The sequence below is a fragment of the Cyanistes caeruleus genome, chromosome 4 (assembly GCF_971803275.1).
Source record: "Cyanistes caeruleus chromosome 4, bCyaCae1.hap1.1, whole genome shotgun sequence".
Taxonomy (NCBI): Eukaryota; Metazoa; Chordata; class Aves; order Passeriformes; family Paridae; genus Cyanistes; species Cyanistes caeruleus.
The window spans coordinates 35805767-35823743 of record NC_141704.1 but is presented as its reverse complement, the minus strand read 5'-3'; the positions used below and the strand labels follow the sequence as shown (position 1 = coordinate 35823743).

General features: G+C 37.9%; 1 protein-coding gene across 6 annotated transcripts in view; it reads left to right on the top strand.

Moving 5' to 3' along the window:
• The window catches only part of ANO4 (anoctamin 4), a 177982-nt gene that overhangs the window by 50608 nt on the left and 109397 nt on the right, over positions 1-17977 (top strand). For 5 of the 6 annotated variants that reach the window (XM_086885810.1, XM_086885808.1, XM_086885807.1 and 2 more), the window contains exons 2-3: positions 4677-4883; positions 15575-15685. In XM_086885810.1, coding sequence (XP_086741936.1) covers positions 4814-4883; positions 15575-15685 — 181 coding nt within the window. In that variant the 5' untranslated portion in view covers positions 4677-4813. The remainder of the gene's footprint in view (positions 1-4676; positions 4884-15574; positions 15686-17977) is intronic. The other variant, XM_086885809.1, reaches the window with a different exon arrangement.

The window sequence follows — 17977 nt, the reverse complement described above, 5'->3', positions numbered from 1 at the left end:
ACAAAGTAAAAGACACACATAGAAAAGAGAAGTAGATGGAGTAATTGGTCTCCAACAGGAGTACTGAAGCTAATGGTACAAAAACAGAAAGGACTTCCTGCCAGAACTACTTTGTTATCCCAGGGAAGATCTACAAAGCAGGCCACCTCACTTGAGGCTAATCAAGCACTGTTAGCTAATGGATTGTTTGTACAACTTTGTAACTCTGCACTGTATTATTATTGCCTATTCTTGTTCATGTAATCTCTGTCTAGAGACAGACTTCAGAAAGGAACCTATAAATAGATGCCTGTAACCCAAAGTGGTACAAGATGGAAAAAAACTGGGGCTGACACCAGCCTGACAGCCACTATGGCGATGCCTTCTCAGATGGAGAGATGTCTCAATCCCTGCCCAGTATAATTTGGACACATGGCCCTTCTGACCCAACTTCAAGTGCAAGAGTCTTCTCCACCAGCACCAGAGCCATGCCACTGTGCTCAGTCACATGAGAAGAGGGGCATGGTGCACAACCAAAGCAGATGTCCATCAGATGCATTGGCAGAGTGATTTCTGAGTAATGCAGGATGTTGTTCATCTTTGTAGCATCTGATGAGCCAGCAAAACAAATATCCATCACACAAATCTTTGCATGAAGGCATACTGTAGTGTTTTGAACTTTAATGATTTCTCCTTCCTTTTTCTTCTTTATGTTATGATTTTATTGCTTCATGACTTGGAAGTACTTAATTACTCCCTTTTAGTATTCTCATATGCAGGTTTTATCTGGAGCATTATATATCCATAAGTGTCATAAGTATATCACCACCTTATAAGAGAAAAATATGCTCAATGTGGAAGGATTGATCATTTGAAAAAATCTATAATAAAAGTTACCCAGAAGCAGGAGAGAAGCTGCCTTTCTGTGCTGGCAAAGTGCTCAGATGAGATGCATTAGCAGGAAGGTAGTGAAGGTGTTTGTCTTACATGAACCTCCAAGCTCAGAGTCATGAGAGAACAAAAGGTCAGTAAGAAGAGCAGCTCCTCATGGAGTCAAAAAGATTGTATGAGAAAAAAAAAATATGGATAAGGAAGAGAAAGGCACATTAGGATTTGAAAATAAAGAGAAGGATTTTTGCTACATGCAGGAAAAGAAGAGAGCAGAGTGATGTGTATAATACTTAGAGGTTCAAATCTCATCCAGCTTCAAAACACTGAACTACTTCCCCCTCTTACTGCAGCCAGCCAGGTGCAGCTGAGCCCTGTCCAGAAGCCAGTCCTCAAATTGAAAGGTTAGCTGTGGATGCAGGACAGTGTTTAAGTCTTTCACTTGAATTTGCACCAAAGCCCTGACTCAAAGTGGTGCTCATGAGCCATTACATTGAGCCAGAGGGCAAGACAGGAGAAACCCCTGATATTTTTTAACATCTATGTTACTTGTCAGAGCATATCAGTGTGCTTGTACCCAGCTACTGAATATGAATGCCAAGCTCACTTAAAATCACCCTGCTGCAGGGACAGGTACAACCAAAGGCCATACAGCCAGGCATGCAATGGGAGGGGGATTTTGGTGTCAGCACCTATATGGCCAAGCCTAAAGGGAGGAGAAAAACTCCACCAAATACAGTTTGTTGCAGACCCAGACTACGGTGTGCTGCTGGAGAACTCTTTCTTTCTAGATGTCTTGTGTGGGTATTGTCACGCTGCAGAAGAGTAGCTGATGTTAACTTTTAACATCTACTCTTCAGAGACCTCTTTGCTCTTTTCTCACATATCTGATACACAAACCCTGGGATTAATCAGCAGCATGGGTTATTTGCAGGAAGAATAGGGAGAGTTTACTCTAGAGTCTGCTTAGTGCCAATAGTTCACCAGGTTTTCATCTGCCATAAGCTACATGCATTGTTCCCAATCTCTTTTCTACTTCTGATTCCCCTGCCCTTTGTCTGTGCTTTTCTGCACGTTATCTGGGGATGTATCTTCAACTGCCAATATCTCTTTTAAAAGAACTTTCGCCCACATGAAAACAAGGTAATGCTGCAGCTTGCTGCAGTATTACTTACATTTTTTTAGACTTGTAGTTTAACAAAAGAAATGCACATAGAAAAGCAAGACCTGATCTTTCTCTGGAAAAACCTGAAATTATAATTAAAAAAGGACACTTGCATCTTTGTCCTGTACCTGTACTTGGGAAAATAATGGAAATTAATTCTCCTAATAAAATAATATCTTCTGTGAAAAAAATAACTGCAGCACCAATAAAATTGGAGTGAATAATTTCCAAATATATTGTATACATTTGTGACACCCTTTATGTGGTTGGTTTTGGGAACTTTTAAAGATGTCTAAAGAAAATTGTAAATGTAAAGTTTTCAGTGATGCTGGAACATTCTTTCTCATGTAGTTTTGAAGCATGATTTATCATCCTTCTTTAGTAGAAGAAGCAAAACGTTGTATATAACCAGCAGCAAGTTGTTGATGGAACCTAATTTTGGATGTGATCAATCTGCAAATTCTGCAGTTCTCAGGAATAGCAATCTGGAAACAGTATCCTTTATTTTGATGTCTGAAAAAAACCCCAAAACACGTGCTGCAGAAATAGTTTAGGAAGCTCAGTCACAGCTGCACAAGAGTTTATAGACCACTTTCAGAATGTGAAGAAGCAACTTAAACTTGAACCTCCGAGTAATGTAGCACCAGTTTATGTTTGGAACCAGTTCCTAAAATAGATCCCTGTTTTCATGACCAAGTGAAAGCACAGCCTTACTGAGATCCAGCTAGAAAGTGTGTGTTGATGACAGGCTCAAGTTTAGTGCTGAGCGCTGGCTGACTCCACCGTAAACTTCAGAGGGATGATTGCTTTAAATGAGGCAACAACCTGTGCTGATGCTTAAAGAAAATTGTTCTAGTTAATTTTTTGATACCTTAGGGATAATTACCCAGTATTTTGGCCATCACAATGCTCTAGTGACTGCAAAAGAAGTAAGGAACTCATTTTACAGCTGGGGCTTAGCTTCTCACTCTTTGAATACCCTTACAGTTAGCATGGTCAAAGAAGGCAAGCTCATTGTCATTCTGTTCACATGGATTGGTATGCTGCCTTTCTCAAGAATAAGGTGACTGGGATTTGCTCTGTATCCTAAGGATGTGATTCCAACAGTCTTCAGAAGCTGGCAGTTGCATTAGCCCTAAAACCAGGAAGTAGGTGAGCAGCTGCTGCGGGAAACTCCGCATGCCTTCACATTTCCTGCAGGAGATCAGCTCTGGAGTCAAGAAGCACAGGCAAGTATTGAGTGCACAGCTTCGATTATGAATGCACAAAGCAGTTGTAAAAGGAAGCAGTTTGCACGGCCTTTGTTCCTGTCTGCAACCCCACTCTTTTCACAAATTGCCTATGGAAGTGGTAGCTCTCTTCCCCTTGGTAGTATATTATGGATCAAAGTGTATTAATATTGCAGAGATTCTAAACCTCTTCTGTGACCTGGAGGTTCACATACATTGACTTCCAAGGGAGCTGGAAGAGCAGAGTCATTGATGCATTCTTGGACATTTCAGTTCACAAAACTGAGCAATCTAATCAATAATATACAATGATTTTGGTTGACTGCACTTTACAATGTGCTCACAATATCCACATTTTCAGTGGATAGGGTCTGCTTTTCCATATGCTTTTTAGTTTGCTTATTTATATCTGGTTAGGGTGTTTCATTTGTTCTTTTTATAAACAAAATTAGTTTGCTGACAGAAGCAATAAGAGTCACAAGTAAATTAAGCAAAAAAAAAAAAACAAAAAACAAACAGTAGTGTAGAACTATCATTCAGCTTTCTTGCCCAAAAGAGATTGTCTGAAGGTTTTCATCCAGAGTATGCTGAAAGCAATTCAAGTAGAGTTGGAGCAATTGCATCAATGTGAACAGGAGGAAGCCAGAATCAGCAATTTACTGTAAGATAGCATATCTTTCTAAGACTGTGCATTAGCAACATAGGAAATTTCATCTTTGCTTTTCTCTTTGGAAAAATAAAGCCTGTTTTTTAATCACAATTTCAGTACAAAAAATGATTAAGTGACAAATTTGAGAATTTTGTTGTGAAAGACGATTTCCAGTATTGATGATAAGGTTTCACAAGACAAGAGAAAGTGGATTTTTTTTTCCAAGCTTAAGATCTTTTTATTGCCATGTGTAGCCTTACTGCTTTCCTTAAACATTCCTTTATTTTTTTTCCTTAAAAGCTAGTTAATACCTCACTTGTAGCATCTTTTCCATATGAGACTTCCTAGTATAGGTAAAGGCTCAGAAGAAAAGAAATAATTTTTGACAAGTTCTAATCCATCAATTAGAAAACTGTCATTTAATAAGCTCTGTGATAGCTCCATAATTAATATTGTCCTTTGTCAGCTGTGTGGACATTTTGAAGGAATGGAAGATATTTCCTCCTGTAGACCAGTAAAATGGTGAACCATGACAGTGTATTAATTTAAATATCTATTACTGTGACTGAATCTGATGTCTACACTGAGCAGAAAAGGTGTTCACATTTTTAATTTTCAAAGAAAATTAATACTTTAGAGTTCTCTTCTTTTTTTTTTTTCCTTTAAGGAGATGGTTTCAGCTCCATTTTAAAGCCCAACATTTTATACTTTAATTATTCCATGTTGATCTCTTGTATCTAACAGAACTGATTCTTATTCCTGTCAGGTATAAATTTATCTATTCATGGGGCTGAAAAGCGTGTGCAAGTCTGTCAGAGGAGAACTGCAGCAAGCTACTCAGTGTCACAGCATCCACCTGTGGATGGGCATCCCTCGACCCCACAAGCCAGAGGGTCAATAAAAATGGAAGCCTCATCTTCTGGATCTACGATTTCATCAGTCACTGGTGGAAAAGCAAAAAGCCATCAGCCAGGTAACAGATTTGCCTCGATACCTTTTCCAGTCCCATCTCACGTGTGATGTGCTATGACATGGCAAAGCTGGTGTTAATAACATGAGGTCATGCTTGTGTGGAGATCAATCTGTTGATTGTCAGAATTACCGACTGATGTCTTGTTCCCATTTGATGTTTTTGTTGATTATAGGTTATAGGGAGTAACAGCTGAAAGTAGGAAATAAAGATGTAAGTTTAATTATAAAAACCCCTACAATGTGTAGTGGTGTCCAAAATGTTAATGCAGAGAGATTTGGGATATTGCTTTTTAATACTGCTTCCCTTATATATATTTAATTTTGATATGCCTTGAGCTAATTGCTCTAGAGGCTGCAGACATCCCCCATAGTATTCAATAACTGACACTAAAATTGGTTTTGACCAAATACTCAATCCAGGGTGTAGATCAAACTCTTTCTTGCTATAACACTGACAAAACCTGTGGATCTGCACAAGATATTACAACATAGGTTAACTGATTAACAAAATGAAACTTTTCAAAAGAAAGTCAGAATCTCTAGGGAACCATCAAATTCTAACTGGCATCATGAGTTCATTCCTTGTTATGATAATTGCCAGTGCTATTTTAGAAATATCTTTTCTTATAGCAGGGGAGAACATTTGTACTGGCCATGCTCAGTCATTCTTCACAGTGAAAATTAAATTCCAAATTTCTTTCCTGAGCAGAGCAAATTAAAGCTGCCCGTGAAGTCAATTTTGTAGCATATTTATTGGGGGGGTCTCAGTAACCTTCCAGTGTTGCTGCCCAAAAAAGAGCATGATATATGATGTATTTAGCTACTTGGATGCTGGGAGGCAGTCTATTTGTGTGAGAAAGACAGTTCTGCCTGCAAATTCTTAGTGCACCCCTCTTAATTTCCAGATCTAGTAAATGGCTTAATTTTCATAGAAGTTAAAATTTTAGTATAGGTATTGTAAGTTGCCCTACAGGTCTACTGCCATGAGTTTCATGGACTCATAGTATTCAGTCATCATAATCTTTGTCAACACAGATTAAAGAATTTACAGTGACTCATAACCATATGTTTTGTTTATTTTAGTTCTTCTGTTCACTTGTTTGTCCTGTTTCTTCAGCTTCTGTCTTTTTTTGTTGAAGTACAGAAATTACTACTACTGAAATGTTGCTGTTGCTAAAGATATATAATGATGTATGCAAATATTAAATGATGTGCAAGCAGCAAATTCAGGCCTCTGATTGAGAAAAAGATCCCTTTTTATGTAGACCCCAGAGGTTTCCTAAAATGAAGCTCATTAGTGGCCACTGGATAATGATTATCATTCAGTATATGAGATTAGTTTTATCTGTCATGTTCTCCTCTTAGGACAGTAAGAGCATCTATGATCTATGGAGAACATTTTTTGTGTGACAGGAGTCTTCCCTAACTTATATATCTTCATCTGAAATGAAGTATCATTTCTATAATTTGTGTCTGGCTTTTCAATTCTATTTGAGACCACTATATTTGTGTTTGTGTCCAGGTTAAACTGCATTTGAGCTGTATGCAAATAGATCTAAGAAAGATTATGATCAGCAGCAACAGCAATGAATAGCACTCCTAAGAGGAGATTCTAATTTAAACAAAAAATCCTATGTTCCTCACTCAAACTCAGTCACAAATTAACAGCTGTAGCTTCATAATTGGTTTAAGACATCAGTTGTCCAGTGGTAGTACCTTATCTAAGATATCATAAGCATCTTGATATTTTGGAAAGACTTCTTATGTATATTAATTACTCTGATACCAGATATTACAGCATTCTTTTCTAAGCTAACATCCTGCTACTGCATGCAGTAAGCTTGTAGAATTTTGTTCCTTCTAATTTTAAATAATTTATACAATATTGGACTGCTGTTATCACTACCAAGTAGCTCTCACAGTTGGAGTAGTGTATGCTATACTCACTTTGAAATTTTCTTTGTCTTTGGCTTAGCAAGTACTCCAAACATGAAGGCAGTCTAGCATAACAGAATGCATTTTTAGGACTTAAAAATGGCATTTAAATTCTTATCAGTAAAAGAAACTAGGACCATGAAAAGAAATAATCCTTGATAAAGTGCAGGTTGAGAGGATTTTTTTCTTTGATAGCACTCTACTTCTATTTCTTCACAACTACTTCTTACCCTTTGCACCACTTCTTCTTTCAAGAATGACAACTTTTATTATCTGCCATTAATTCTATTTATTTAACAGCAGTTTCCTTTAAATTAAGTTCATGGGTAGCTGTATGTTAAGGACAAGAAACAATAGATACTGTTCATTGTTCCAGCATTTCTTTCCAGTTACTTCCCTGCCAGTTTTATTTGTAACTAGTAAGGAGCCTGAGGCTCATGACTTCTATTACTAATCTGGGTGTTAAAGTGATTAGGGAGCAGTGGATTGTCTGTACTGTACCTCACTTAAAAATAAATAAATTTTTTAACTTGTTTTGTGCAAGCTTGTAAAGAGGTACTGCTCAGCCGTGAGCAGAACTACAGCTTCCAAGCTTGGATTTTAAGCAGAAATAAAGGTATCAAGTAACTGGAACAAAACAGAGGAAAATGGAGAAACAAGTGGAAATAAGAAAAAGGCTGTTAACAGGGAAGGGAAGACTCCTGGCACCTTTGCAGGTGCACCCATATGAGGGAACTTTCTCTTAGAAAGAAGGAAAGCAAAGACAAGTATAAACAATCAGATGATAAATTTAGTTGTACTGACATTAAGGCAAACATGCATTTCTTTCCAAAATCAGGGCCAGCATGTTTTCAGTTTTGAGAAACCTCCAGTTATCATCTTCCATCTATATGAGCAGTTGTGGTGTGTTGTGGCTAGAGGGGTACAAGGCTACTGAAATCGAGAGCCCAAAGCCCATGGGGCAGATTGTTGGCTGGAGGGAATTGGCACAATTCCTCCTGAAGACAGTGTACAATAGGCATGTCTGTGCTGCTCACAGAAGGCTCATTTTGAAAGCAAAGGTATCATCATTTAGGGTCTCTGTAAGAGCAACAGGATGAAGTATGAAACAAGCCTAGCGGGGGTTAAGCTGTCATCCCAGTCCATTTCCTCAGTGTCAGTGTTAGACAAACCTGGGGACAAAAAAATCTCCCTTCTGATGGCATTGTGTCTTTGCTGTGCAGCAAGCAGTGCTTTGGTTTCTGGGCTTCTATCTGCTCTTCCCATTGTTAATCTATTCATAATCAGGACAATGTTACATTCCTTCATTCTCTTGGTGACAAATTCCTTTTTCTTCAGATTCTGCAGAACTTGTCAAACCTCATTTTTCTAGGAGTCCCTAAATTTGCTAGCTGTGGAAAAATGTCTTATTTAATATGTCTAAGCCACAGTAAAGGAAATAATTTCATTGTGTGAAACTCTGGAATCTTCTTAGTTATTCTCTACTTGCAACATTTCCTAACACTTGTTACCCATTTTGTAATGACAGGAATTCAGAGGTTCCCTGGCAAGATTTTCTCTCTGTGCTTCTGTTAAAACCTTAATGCATTTTGAGGTTTAGATATATTACTGTATATGCAGTAATGTAGATTGTAATTTATATCACTTATACAGTGAAATCAGTGCTGCAGGCAATCTACAAAACCCTGAAGGAAGGGTTGTCTTTGAAATAATTTATTTCCAAAATTTAGTTAACATGTAAAGATTCATCACTCTGGGAAACATATAAAAATATTCTAGAAAATTTTGCTTTCAAAAATTTGCTGTTCAAAAAGACCCCTTTCAGAGCCAAAGAACTGTACATTTTGGAAAGGGCATTCCTTTCTACCTGAAATTGTATAGGCATATCCATGATACCTGAAAGAGCTTTATGTGCTGAAAGGACTGGTTTCTGGCATTATGGTGAAAGTCTGCTGGGGTCATTGGAATTCACTGAGAAACTCTTCTTGCACTCTCTTGCTTTTTGTGATAAGAAGTATTTGATAAATTACAAGTTTAAAAGAAGGTATATTTGCCTTGGACAGGTTTTTCTTTACGTTTGGGTCCTCTTTTTTTTACTGCTTATCAAGCTATAGCATTTGTATTGATGACTGTACTTACTGAGCTGATAAATAAGAATAAAGAACTATGGGGATTGCCCAACAGAAGAACTGACTTGGCAGGCGAGTAAAAAGGCATGGCTCTTGAAACTAGCAACCAAAATTAAAGGAAAAAAGGAAACGTGTTTAATAAGCTTAGTCACAAATTAACTAACTTTGAATTATCAAAAAATTTAGGACTGAAGCCTTCAACAATGATAATTTACTGTGTAAAATAGATATTTTTCTCATCACAAAATACATATATGCTTGTTAGCATTTACATTTGATTGTAAATGGTCTTTTGAAGATCTGCGTTAGTTCGATGTGACTTGCTGGTTAAATCACATTTTCTTTACTTTGCTGACTGGCAGGATGTGTGGCATGCATCTTTCCTAGATTAAAAGACTAAAACCCTGCAAATAATTCTGCCAGGAAGTTCTGTCATGCAAGTATTTATTGGCAGCAAATGCATGCATGGCATGCGGATGGCTGATATAAATTCATCTAGAAATTTGAATTTGCACTAATAGTAATGCTGTTACCTTACTTGTCTAACATCATTAGGGGAACAATCTTTTTCAGTATGCCTTCTACTGGGTGTACACAGAACTCTCTCTCATGTGGAATGAAGCATAGAAAATGCAAGCAGATTTCAAAAAAGATCAGCATTCCTCTTGTTAAGCTAATTTTCATATTAAAACCCCACATGTTTGCAAGAACCATCCCTATGCAGAAGGGACATTAATGTCAAAGAAACCAGCCTGCATATTTAACTTTTCCTTTTATCTACAGCCTGTGTTCAAAACACTGTAAGTTAGACACATGGAGCAGAATTTCTCCCGTGCTGGTACTTCAAGCGTGATCTGTAAGCACCTCCCTGCTGCACACAGCTCGCTCGTTCTCCTGAATTCCCTCTGAATTCTCCAGGAATTCTCTCTGCAGCCTCTGCAAGGCTCCTGACGAGGAGAACAGTTTGCCTCAATCACCATGAGGACCTTTTGCCACCGGGCTGGGTGGCAGGGCACCACGTGGTGATTATGCAGTACTTGGAAATTAAGAGCTGAAGTAGCTCACAGACTATGCAGACCTTGAAATCTTCTATCACTTTGCTTAGTCATTCAGCCTATTTCATTCAGCCCTTTACTTTTCTATCACAAAAGTGACTTATTTGAAAATTCCTGGTCCTAAGGTATCAAATCTCCAGGAATGTTCATTCTAGCACCTTGGAGAAGACTTTTGCAACAGCATGCTAACAAAAAAAGAAAAATGCTAGCAGAAAAAGCGCTGTTTTTCAATGCTATCTCTTTTGTTTAATCTAAATGTATTTGATGCAGTCAGAAATTGCATCCCTCTGTATCAATTTGTGCTGCATGTGGCACATACAAATACTAAATCTATCTAAGAGGGACTTGTGAATGCCCTCAGTAAGGGGCTTCAAAAATAATATTAACAATTTTAAGTGGTGTCTTTGAGGGTGTTTTGCTTCTCTGGGGCCTATGTGTTTTTAAACTTAACTCTTTTCAGAGACTTATTTTATCTCCTTTCTGCTTTGATCACTCTCCTGTTCGCTGTTATGAAACAATCTTTCATTCCCCCCTGCAATCAATTATGCATGGTTACTTTAAAATCAGTACAGTTCACCCTCAGATTTCAGCTCTCCTGGCTGTTGTTAGTTTACAATACGTAGTCACCTCACAAAGGCTGCAAAATGCTGCTCTCTGTGGATATTCCTGATTGTTCTGCCATCAGAGTTTCCTTTCAAGGGGGAAAAACAGGAAAAGGCTTAGGACTAAACTCACTGATTTTAGAGCAAGGTTATAATGTCCTGAGACCAGTGTAACATAGCTGTCTTAAAACAACCTGGCCATTCTATTCGGAAGAAAATATACAATATATAAAATTTTGCAAAGTTTCTGGGAAAGTAACGACATATTTAATCTGAAAAATAACTTATAATTCAAGGAACAGTGAGAGAGACTTTGAATAATCAGTTATTATGTTCTTGTAATGCTTGACTGAAAAATGGGGCTTTTTCTTAGCTCTATAGTTCTTGCTTAAAGGGGTTTAGTGTTATGCAAGACTCTATTTCTATGTTAAATATATTCCATATATTCCAAAGAAAGATTCTTGCGGGAAGACTGTCAAAAGATGGAACAAACTAGCTTCTTCTTTGGCAGAAATGCTTTTAAAGTCAGAAAAGGGATTTGACTAAAATAGGGTTGCATGGTGTTACTAATTTCTACAAAAGGTTTGTATCATTCCAAAAGATAGCAAGACCTCTTTCCTAACACCAAGCCTGCTGGTTCATTCTGATATCTCAAAATTAAGCCAGTCCTTCCTTCATAAGTAAAAATAAAAAAATATAAAAGCAAAACACAAAATCCCAAACAAAAAACAAAGGAAACCAAAAGCAACCCAAAGCCAACCAACCAACAAAAAACCCAACCTAAAGCAAAATGAAACAAATCAGGAGGCAGGCTTATTCCTTGGATGAGTAGATATGCTACAGGTAAATGCTTCTAGGGTTCAAATGGATCCACTAGAAATCTCAGCCTATGTACTATGGTGCCGAAAAGCTCAAAACCCCTTAAGAGTTGCATAAAACTCATCACAGCTTAGACCAGGTATAAAGACAGCAGCAAAGCAAAAATGTGACATAATTTCTAATCCGTCCTTTGTGTCTGAGAACTTCCTTTGGGTTATACAGACCACTGACTGTTCCTGTGCTATGTGTGGGTGGATGTCTCAGGAAAGCAAACGTGTCCTCTCCGTGCTGGGATCTTCACAGAGGCACAACATGTCCTACTCCCATCCTTGGGAATGCACTTCTGTACTGTTTTCTGCTTTAGAGGTCCAGTGGAGCACAAACCATATGACTTTTTGAGGTCTTCTTCATTACTGGTGGTTAAAATAGAAAAAGGTAGATGGCACTACAGTTTGATGCCTTATTAAGTAACTCTGCTTTTGATGCAGACCTGCCAAGAACGAACAGGAAGAAGTCAATAGAAAATGTGCCTGAAAGGATGGTTCTTTATCCTTTGTTGACATGGGTTTGCCTTGTGGGGCACCATGCATAGCAGCTTTCTGCTTGCTTTTAAGAAGTGGGTCTGCTAAGAAGGAGCAACTTCTCTGTAGAACTTATATTCAATACTTAGTGCAGCTAAACAATCCTGCTCATCTTAGAATTGTACTTGTTCTTGCTAAGTATCACCCTCTTAGAGGTAGATGGCCCTGTGACAGAAGCATCCACCCACATGGCAAAATCTCTTTCATTACAAGTTGGAACGACCTTGTTTAGCATCAGTACCATATTAACTACATTGGTACACAAATCGCTTCTCTGATACATTTAGTCATTTTTATATTTAGAAATATGTTAAAATTCTGGCTTAGGACAAGCCATCTCATTTAGCCTCTAAAAATTAAGTCTTTTAAAAATTTCATTTGTTTTCCTAACATAATTCATTGGGACCCTTCAAGACAAATAAAGGAAAAAGTATGTTGTTTTATGCACAACATTATGTATCAATGAGTAAATCAGATGGAGTGTCATGAGGTAATTTAAAATGTTCTTTCAGTTGAACTAGAAAGTCTCAGTAAGATGATAAAAATCTCAGACTGATCTTTACAAAAAAAGTCGTAATTTTTTTAAAATCTAATATTTACCTCATTTTTATATGTGTTTATTTCTCGTACTTCAGTGCAAAGTATCTTCTCAGACAATATTGCTTAGATTTTACTCAGTGGGATATGTCATTGATAAAGTATAAACCAGCAGCTGCTGAAGCAAGAAGGAAATGCTAAAGGCAGGTTAGTGATCCATCAATAGCAACAGTGACATCAGATACTGTCTTTGCATGTAGTATTGGAGATCTGCGGTAAGGTAAAGAAAATAAATAAATGGAACATGGATGAGGTCATTGTGGCTTTTTCCAAAGAGCTGCTAGTTTAAAACCTCTGTCTGACAACAAGCCAGAAATCATTAATTTGGCCAGTCCACCACCCATCACATGGGTGATGTTTCTCTCAGCTAAAAAAAATGCAGTAGCCCCTCCTTTGAAAAGCAGATGTTGGCAGAGGGGGAGGAGGATAGAAGCCCAAGTGCCTAAATTCAAGTCTTTACTGACATGGTAAAGATCATGGGAGAAGAAAGCATTCCTGCAATCCGTAATTTAAAAGCTACATTGTTGGTAGATACATTTTTGCCCTTGTGTTGGTGAAGGCAAGTTTGTAATTAGCCATGTGTTTTATCACAAATGATTGGTAGAAGATTATGGCTACAGTTTTTACTGAAATCGGACTGGATGCTGTTAATCTGATACTTGTGCAGTGAGGCCAGGCATTAAGGCTACTGTGAATCAGACCATCATAGAACACTGTCATTTCTGTGGATTGCTGAAATCTCCCTGGGCTGCAAGAGGATCAAATACAGGAGAGGAAATTCAAATGCAGCAAAATTGTCTTGACTTCATTGTCTGAACTACAGTCATGTTTAGGCTGGTCATTTTCTGACCACTTCCTAGGCATTTCAGTTTTTGTTATTTAAAGAGGGGCTTTGAAGTCAGCTACGTACATTCTCCAAGAGTTTAATTTTATTAAAGGTCTATGGTTAGACAGTGCATCAGATATCAGCACTTTGGGACCTCCATAGCTGACTGCCACTTTCTTTCCCCCTGGCCCAATTACTTCAGGTCAGCTGGAGATGCTGCAGGGATCCTGCAACCTTCATCTCTTCTGAGGAATGGCAACTTAAATGTAACAAGGATGGAGGGTTTGGGGGAAGAAAGGGTATTTTGTATTTGTCTGTATTGTCATTAATTTGCTCTAACTAGGCTTGAAATGAAGAACAAAGGCTGTTGGAGGTGAAGATGCAAGTATGAAATGGTATATGTTAAAAGTGGTAGCTGAGTATTTAAGAAGAAACTGAATGACATAATTTGCAAAGCTCCTTAACTGAATTGCTGTCCACTGATTTCTTTTCTACTTCCATCATATTGTTTGTATGTATTTTTCAGCAGCTGGAGTATTTTTTTCTTGGGCCTCAGAAATCTCTTTTGGGGCAAATCTTAGCCTCTCATCTCCGAGGCCATCTGCAGATTTCCCTAGGCTACTATTGTATGAATAATCAGTTGTCTCACTTAAGAAATTCTCTTTGTTCTACATCATTAAATGCTGACTCCTGCTGCTGCTATGACAGATCGCCTTACAGGAATCTACAAGGGGAGTTGTCTCTGATGTTAACAGTGAATCTTTGCTGTGGAACAAAAGAATACGCTGAAGCAAGCGTGAGACAATTTGAATTTATAATATTTTATCACTGAAAAATAATAAAGGATGAAGCTGGTCAAAGTGTACCCATTTTGAGATCTGTATTTCCAAAAAGTGAAGAAGGGCCTTTAAAATACTTTTGATTAATTTTAGGAATATTATTTCTTGCTTCCATCAAGGCAGTAGCGAGATCATAATTCAGCAAGGAGAAGGGGAAAATACAGTGGGCTAGCCCAGAATTCAAAATAAGAGCAGCTTGCTATAGGCAGATTGAATGATGAAGGGAAATGATGAAGGCAGATGAAGGGAAAATGAAGGGAAAATGCTTCTTTCTAAAGACTGAGTGATAGCATCTAGTGAAGCACAGTAATCTAAATTACCTGAAAGTTTGTTCTTCCACCTTGACCTTTTTGTCATGAACTCCTTTCCCAGATATCTCCCTGACCACTGAAGGTCTCTGCTAATTCTGTGCATTAGGTAGTCAAGAGCATCATCTCTAACAGATGCCTTTGTGAAAGGTTTTCCTGCTACTCTTTGAAAGCCAGAGGTACCAGAGTAGTAGTCCCAGTAGTTCCCTGCCTCTCTCTGTCTGTATCCAAATACTCTGTAGCCTTTTGCCCGTTTTCTGTCTACTCTTGATATGCAGCCACCCTTGTGTGCATGGAAAGTGTCTATTTCAAAACTTTCTGCTTGCTTTGCTCATGTTGAAAGAGCATTGAAACTGGAAAATCCTGTGTCTATTTTTGTGTGTAAATAGGTTTGAAACTGTGAGCAGCCAGAATAAGTTTTTATTCTGCAGTGCTTTTAAACATCAACCATTGTATACCAGTGTGAATCCATTTGAAATGGACTCCAGTGCAGGACTTCTTCCTAGACTGTGTCATGCCATCAGGTTGGCATGAGAACTTACAGTGCCCTGCATCTGAAACACATTGTCCATGCTCTTTTTGTCCTAAAGGCTGTTTTCTGTCTTGCAACTTTGTGTGTGTGGCTTTTTTTAGTCTGCTTGTTCCTCTGTTGTTTGTAACAACATCTCTTGTTTGTTTTCACATTTGGGAGCTAGTTTTGTAGATGGTATGGTGAGGTGACGCTCATGACATGGCAGCATATGGTCACCTGAACCAGGGACATGCCAGTGGCAACTCTGCATCATTGCTGATAGCAGAGAATGTTGTTGCTTCTTTCTATTTAGCTTTAAATCAGTCCATGTTCTATGTGAAGCTCCTTGGTTTGAAGAAAATTTGATTCTGCTAAGGAGGAAAAAATGGAAATATCTTCATTCAATGTGTATGTTTCCTCACCTGAAGCCCCTTGGCTGGATTTTGTACTGCACTGTCACAAACCCCATCAATCTCTTCAATTTCTTCAGAAGGAAGAGAGGATTTGCAGGTTAACCAGCTGGAAACGCAAATATGGATAAAACCAGACATACAGAAGACAGATGTGGACTTTTCAGAAATTCTTAATGCAATACAAGAAAGTAAGTTCTTCCTTGGATGCAAAATTGTGTTTATGAAGTTCTTCCTTGGATGCAAAATTGTGTTTATGGTAGAAGATTCAATTGAGATGTATTGAAATTATAACTGAAGGCACAGACAAAATGATGAAGTGAATGATAAGTATCCATTATTAAAATCTCTCAGGATGTTCAATGGATAATTTAAGGCTAGTAAGAAATCTTTTACTATCAGAGAAGTCATAGAAAGATTTGAATTGCTGTGTACTGTAGGATTCCATCAGTATATATTTTCTATGCAGACATAATCAGAAATAGTAAGATTCCTGATAGTTTAATAAATTCTTTGCACTCCTGAGGGACTGTGTCAGCAGTTAATATGTTAATAATGTGTTAATAATGACATTAAAATGCTGAAGTCAGGATTTGAAGTCCGGATTTGAAGTTCCAGTTGTTCCAAAGTGTTGGGCTATATTCACAATTTTGCAGCTACTATTTGGGAGAAGTCATGAAGTTGTTACAACGAGTGAAGGCCCATGTGTCTTAGATACTGCACAAAATTTTCTGGTTTTATATGTAATGGACTGTGGACTAAGAATTAATTGGTTTACCCTTTTTAAATCCAACTGCAGAATGGTCTCAACGCTTGTGCTGGAAGTAGTGCTACTCTTGTTAATAACAGTGGAAGTCATGCCCCCTACCCAAAACTGATGCAATTTGGGAATCCAATAGAATCTGGAATTTCAGTGAGAATTTTTCATAGTAGTTTGAAATTCTTATGCAGGGTGAGAATCAAAATGCAAAGCATGGCTTCCTGGCTTCCTTATTTTCCAGTTTGATTTTAAACTGGGTGTTTGGCATAACAATTTTCTAGAGTGAGAAACAGCAGCTTGCATTTTAGAGTGATAAAGGATGAATGAGAAAAAAACCCAGCCTCTGCCTGATTTTTGCCACTTGAATAAGGAACCACACAGAATCAGGCTGTTTAGTGGTGGTATTAGTTGGGGGTGGAAGGGAAATGCTTAGTTTAGTATGATGATGGGGGTAATAATCTGAAAATTAATAATTTTAAATTGAATCACCTTATTACTTAAGCTACAGGTTTAGGATGAATTCCATGTTTTCTGATTTAAAAAGCTTTTTCCATCAGGAAATCTTAATGTGAGGTTTTGTCTTCTCCACACCAGCACAGCCCAGATATAGGCCTAGGAGCAATTGGGATGCAGACTGGAGAGGCTGAAAAGGCACTGTAGGGTCCTCCAGAGGGGAATGGACAAGATAGCTAAACATGGATAAGCAATTTAATCTGTGCTGTTTCAAGAATTAACATTTTGATTTATGGATTAGTCACAAGCCATTTGAGAAGGATGCAGTTTTTACAGCCTTGGAAGGGTTTTTCATTTAGGAAAAGGAAAGGAGTGTTTTTCCTTTATCCAGCCCAGACACAGGTGCTGTTGGGAAGTTAACTTCCATGTCCTTTAGCTACATCTCCTTCCTCAAAGACAAAAGGAATTCTGTTGAACCCACTTTGCAGTGGCTCATTGTGTGTCCAGGAGGGTGTTGTCACCTGCAGTCTGTTGCAAACATCACCTAATTGGGAGAAACATGTCTAAATATTCTTTCTAGGGTAGTTGCTCTGAACAGTAAATGTTCCTTTTATTCCCTTTTGCTTTAGCATTGAATGATAATTTAAAAACTGGCTAATGGTGCTTCTAGAAACCAAATTATTTTTCTTGCTAAGATAAGCTTTGGAATATTGTTCTTCAGCTAGCATTATCCAGTGAGATAATGTAAGTGAGAGTATATTTGATGGCTTGGTGGGACTTTTGTTAGTAAAATAACAACAGAAACGTGATCTCTGAGCATGTTTCCATCGTCTCACAAAATAACCTAGGTCCCATTTTTTAATGAAAGTTCTTATTTTTAGGCACTTCAGTTTCAGCATCCTCCTTCAGAATGTTAAAGGAGCTATCTTGTTTTTGAGTCCTACCTTTTATCAGCAGCTTGATCCAAAGTGACTTGACCCACTGAGATTGTGCATGGGTTCCTGCTCAGAATTTATCAGTGTCCAGTTTTTAGAATATGTAGTTCTACTGTATTTGGGATAAAAATATTTTTATACCCACTTTTTTTCCTTTTATTCTTCAAGGGATTCTGAATTATAAAGTCATTTTGATTTTTTTCCTACAAAATAGAACAGGAGGGGGAGAAAAGAGATTGCATATTTATGCTGATCTAAAACCAGAGGGAGAATTCTTAATATCTCCTGTAGCAGTGCATTTGCTGCTCTGTATTCCTGTTAAATTTCACTGCTTA